At 34.5% G+C, this 5,644-nt stretch overlaps 1 protein-coding gene across 1 annotated transcript in view; it reads right to left on the bottom strand.

Annotated features, from left to right (window-relative positions):
- Window positions 1-619: 619 nt before the first annotated feature.
- PDE3B (phosphodiesterase 3B, cGMP-inhibited) overlaps window positions 620-5,644 on the bottom strand; it is a gene marked incomplete at its 5' end in the record, with an annotated part of 64,189 nt that continues 59,164 nt past the window's right edge. The window contains 5 exons of the mRNA XM_009869593.1: window positions 620-1,478; window positions 1,813-2,059; window positions 3,420-3,581; window positions 3,994-4,197; window positions 5,558-5,644. The exon at window positions 5,558-5,644 is cut by the window's right edge and continues 104 nt beyond it. Coding sequence (XP_009867895.1) covers window positions 1,252-1,478; window positions 1,813-2,059; window positions 3,420-3,581; window positions 3,994-4,197; window positions 5,558-5,644 — 927 coding nt within the window. The remainder of the gene's footprint in view (window positions 1,479-1,812; window positions 2,060-3,419; window positions 3,582-3,993; window positions 4,198-5,557) is intronic.

Raw genomic sequence — 5,644 nt, 5'->3', positions numbered from 1 at the left:
TTGTGTTTTTAAAGTAGATCTATAATGGTAGCATTCCTAAAAATACATTTGTGTGGAATGTGTGAGTTCCTTATTTAAAAACTCAACAATCTAAAATGTTTATCTTACTGTTAGTCTTTACACAAAGTTTTCAACATTGTTTTTCATATGTATATTTCAGGATGTATCTCAGACTTGAAGGCAATATAAGCTACGTCTGTGATGGAAGAAAAGATGTGGGGCACATTAAAATACACTAGTCATTTTGAAACAGGAGCTTGTCTTTTTTTAAAAAACAGACCACAAAACTTTAGGAGAATTAAAGGTTTACCTACAAAGAATAAATGAAATTCAGTCTTATTTCCTTAAAATATTTAATACCAGAAATTGGTGCAAGATAAAAAAAAAAATAAATCTATGTGTACTTGACTTGTTTTTAAACAGGAACCTGAGTAAGGGCAGGAGATATAGCATTATGACTAAAAGAATACAATTCCTTAATAATTTAAGTAGCTGAACAGGTTTTTAATGTTCTACCACAAAACAGCAAGGCAACACATGATAATGGCCTTGTATTTAATGAATTATCAATGAACACCCACTGCAAACCTGAATATTTTCTGCAAAAATAAAACATCAGATTATGCACAATAATAAAAAGCATCAGAAATAGATGCACCTGGATTTTTTTTTCTTTTTTAAACCACAAATATCAGAATTCAGCATTTATGTCACAGTCCTTGAACAGTTGCTCGGAGATGACTACATTAAGCACACTACTGCACTGAGTAGACACCCCACAAGAGGCTTCCGCTGCAACAGTAACGTAGTTTTCATATAGGCACAGACTTCTTTTCATTCATGTTCAAAAACAACATGAAATAAACAACTCGAGACAATATTAGGATTCAACCCACATTTCCTTGTTAGGAAAAAGTTCGTGCCACTTTGGTAACTGAAGTCACTGAAGTTTTTTTTAGAAATGTGGGTACCTCAAGGAAGAGTTCCGTACTCAGCAAGGCAGCATTACATCAGGATATCTTATACCAACTAAGGCATAAAGAACTTTGCATTAGGGTATACAATACTTAATCTTTGAATAAAGTTTCATATTCTGTGTGGCGAAAGTGCATAGGAGTGGGATTCCACTAGAGTAGAAAGAATCCTCTCACAGTATTAAGGCCTTTCAATTTTATGTGAACTGTGTCAGGCTAAAGTCAGCACAGTGGAAAAAAAATAGGCTACCATCATACTGGACACCACTGACTTTTTTTAGAATGTCTTGTCTTCTCCTAGTTGTCGCTCATCTTCTTCATCAGCTTCCTCAATAACCTGAATTTCATCTGCTTGAGGTAAAGATGAGATCTCAGTCAGCAGTTTAGCTCCTTCAGCTTTGTTTTTTTCTTCCTCTTCAATTGCTTTCTTCCATATTTTGTGATTTTCACCGAGATGATGTATTAGCTGGCAAAATATTCGTCTACCTTTTTTTCTCTGAGCTTCTGTAAAATTATAAGCATATTTGAGCCTTGTTCGAAATGCAGAGCAATTGTATTTTACACATACAAAAGCAGTGCCATGTTGTAAGATACGTAAATTTGAGCAAAATCTATGGATGCTTATTCAGAATATTTAAATAGTGACATAGCAGAAGATACCAATGACTTTCTGCTTCAAACTGCAAGTCTCCTGGTGTTAACAAAAATTATATTGAGAGAGTAAAATCTATGAAGCAGCATAATGGCAAAATCTACAATGTTTGTACTATACAATTTCAACCATCACTGCTATGTCTGAATCTATTAAACGACAACCAACTGAACTACAGAAACTTACTTAAAATAAGATCATCTTCCATTGCTTCATCATCACTCTCTAACTGTGCTCCATCATCATCTTCAGTACTTTCTGCATCCTCCTCTTCATCAACCCATTGCCCTGGAAGCAACCCAGCTGCATTATAGGAATTACAGAGGGGGCCAACTATGTGAGTGATGAAAGATTCTTGCAGTTTTGCAAGCTGTGGAGAAGAACGATCCATGAAGGGGCTTATAGGTAATCCAAGACTTGCTTCTTCATCACCCTGAAAAAAAAACAACCCCCCCCCAAAAAAAAAGATCAGAACTTCTCACAAAATTAACTTCATGTTTTTATTTTAAAGATTATTTTTAAAGAACCAAACAAACATCATGTGGATTTTTTTACAAGAGGCAATAATAGTATAGACAAAGTGAATGAAAATGTAATCAGACCAATTTAAAATAAAGACACATTATGGCTCAGACTTGCATAGCCCATAACTCTCCCTGAGCTTTGCTCCAAGATACTCCTGTGCATGGATGGAGACCTAGTTCTACTGGAGCTGCCAGCCCTCTGCCCTTACAGGATGGCTTCAGGCAGAGATTTGACTTCAACTGCTGAGCTGAGGAACAGAGAAAATGGAAAAGTAATTAGCTAGAGTAAGGCATTCTGGTAAATGGCTTGCCCCAGAAGTCACAGAAGAATAAAATGGTTTGATTTTTGTGGGGTTTTTTTACCCACTTTACAAATTGGAGAAGAAAATTGAACAGTTGCTCATACCCAGATCTGGGTTATAATCACTTATCTCAGCACTTCTGTGGACCTGATAGCTTTACGAAAATGCTTTTCCTAAAGGAGCAACTTAGAATGCTAAGGTCTTACAGTATGTGTAAGCACTTTGGGTTATTACTGCTATTGCTTAAATCTCCCAAGTGATTTTGTTGTTTACTTTCATCTTCCTAGTCTGAAAAACATTTTTGAACCCTTGGGTGTTGCCTCAAATAGTTAACTCCTCAGAAAGTTGACTACAGAAAAATGACAGAGTAAAAACATGGACTATATTTTGGGGGGCTTACAGAAGTTGTAAATGAAAAATAGGCAACAAACTTTCAGACTTCTTTCCAGTTAATCCTTATAGGATTATTTATCAAAGTTCCTCTGTAAAAATCTTATTTACGTTCAATACTGTTAGTTACTAAAGTGTATTTTTAATATTGAAAGTTTTGAAATATCTTCTGCCTTTGCACTAAGACTGAGCTTAATATACATTTCCAGTCTTGAGTATTTGTACATATTTGACCTGGAAACACCTCAATGAGCTTAATTTCAGAAGTGAAAGACATTGTTTTGGGTTTATCAGCGTCACCCTAAGGAAAACAAAGTAGAACAAAGCAAAATGAACTAATACCTGAAAAATGGACAACATCATAAGGGAGCTAGTTTTCATGTTTCTAACAGAATTGATAGGAAGTAAAAGATTATTTTAATACGCTACCTATAAAATTTAGTTTTTCAGTAATCAGAAAGATGGAAACTTTACCTGAAGATTTAACACAAGGACTAACACTTAATTTAGTTATACACTTGGTAATGCAAAGAATTGATCATCTGCCTGTCATTAAAAAAGAATAAATTACACCCACCTGTTCATAAAACTCATTAACAATGCCTTCGGTCCATTTGAGATGCAGCTCTCGAACTTTTGCTGGGCCATTAATATCTGCCAGTTTGATGCATATTTGACAGGCCAGTAGGCGATCGTTTTCATTGCTCCATTCTATACCATGACTGTCGATATCATTGACCTGGATTGAGCACACACATTTAAAAATTAAGATAAAACTATTCATCAATGACTTGGGGTTTTCCTCACCCCAGGCTTTGCACAACAGGCACTTGCATTAATTTTTCTAAATCATTTTTTTGTCTTACATATAGTAAACAAAAAGTCATTTGCTATCTCTCAAAAGATGGAAATTTGAGATACGATTGAGGTCTCCTGTGGATCTTTATGTCACATCTGCTAGGCTTATTAGGCAATCCACAAAACAATCTACCATTGCTTTGTACAAAAGAAATACTCTGTTTGCACTTTTTCAGTAACTTAAATAATATAAAAAATTAAATGCAAGTTTTTAACACTAACATCTACTGAGTAGCAACGCTAATATGGGTATATCATGACCAGCTCAGTGCAGAAACTAAAATGTAACAAACCTTGGCATTAAACTCTGCAAGGAAATCAAAATGCTTCTTGAGATCTGTGGCAAGGATTGCTTCAATCACTAAGAAACGAAAACGTTTGAATTCTACATGATCAAGATTTGATAAAAAGTTGTATTCTGGTCGTGATAAGAAAAGATTCCAGGCAGCAGCAGCATGGTGATTTTCTAAGACTGATCTGTCATTGTAGAGAACAGCCTACAAAAAAAAAAGGGGGAAAAAAAAAAGGAGAACAATAAATGACAGAGTAAAGATTTAAAATTATAAATAAATATTCTGAAGCCTAAGAGCTAGTCAGAAACAAGTCTTAATTTGGAGGAGAAAAAAAAATAGGAAAACAACTATTGAAAATGATGTTTCACCATCCAGTTTTGAGGGTTAAAGTGAAACAAAAATGGCAGAGGAGAAAAAAGCTCCAAACAAACGATTACAAATTTTTTCCTTTCCTTAAAAGTCCTTAACAATGCCTTAGCGACAGGTACACTCACACTGTAGGCACACATACACAAACCACTCAAAATGCAGACTTTGCACTCTTGGCAGCATACGTGGAACACACACACTGACACTTAAAAAACAAACATACATGCAAAAAACCACCAGATATAAGTATATGCTTTTAGTGCCTCTTAATTCTGGTATTGTTTAAAAAAAACATGAACTCCAGAGCATATAAGAATTACGGTTAATGCAAAATGGTGTGGAGTATCACTAGTTTTCACTGTGCTACGTTAAATGCTGATAAACAGATTTTAACTGAGTTAACTAAAATATTAGAACAGTAGCAGGTTTTACTCACAACTTCCATGTTTATACAAAATATCCTAGAAAATAATTAATTAAACACAGGTTAAATAGGACCTGCTAAAAATTCTTTGGAAAATTGCAAAAATAACCTCTGTGTTTTGAGGAGAGGAAGAGATCATTAACAAAATGAATGTGCATATTTTTGAAAATTGGAGACAAATGTCTATGTTGTTTGTTTTAGCCTTTTGGACCCTGAAGAGCGTAGCATCTCTTTTCTTTCTACTCTCTGCTCTAACAAAGTTGAATATAGGATATAAAAGCAAGGCTGCCTTGGTGGCAACTTCTTATTTTAATGATCCTCCCTTAAAGGTAATGACTATTTACCATAAAGGACTAATTTGAAATACAGAGATAAGGCAATGCAGTTAACTGGACTATTAGAGGAACCTGTGTTTTTACAGTAATTGCAGAAACAACTATGATTTCAGAGGACTCTCAAAATGTAAGATATCCATGAATTAGCTTCTTGGAAAGTCCTAGGGCCAGCTCTCTATAAAATAATCTTTTACTCCAGTCTGGATTGATATATGTTATTATTTTCAATTTTGCAAATTGAAAATTAATTTGACACATGTACATGACCAATATAAAACACATCAGAATTTATCATGGAAAAAAAAAAAAGTATTACCAAAGTACAAATTATTCTCCCCGTTTATTACAGGCTACAGAAGGGATATACAAGTGAAAAATTTTCATTATTCTAATTTCAAATACAGATAAATTATTTTCCGATTAAAGAATTTCTTACCTGAGGTGCATTTGTAGCCACTAGAAAAGCATTTGTGCGACCAGGATGATCATAATCGTGCATGGCAGCTGCTACGTATAAAGCCCT

The sequence above is a fragment of the Apaloderma vittatum genome, unplaced genomic scaffold, assembly GCF_000703405.1.
Source record: "Apaloderma vittatum isolate BGI_N311 unplaced genomic scaffold, ASM70340v1 scaffold12185, whole genome shotgun sequence".
Classification (NCBI taxonomy): Eukaryota; Metazoa; Chordata; class Aves; order Trogoniformes; family Trogonidae; genus Apaloderma; species Apaloderma vittatum.
The sequence above is the reverse complement of the archived record's forward strand: the minus strand, read 5'-3'. Positions and strand labels throughout refer to the sequence as shown.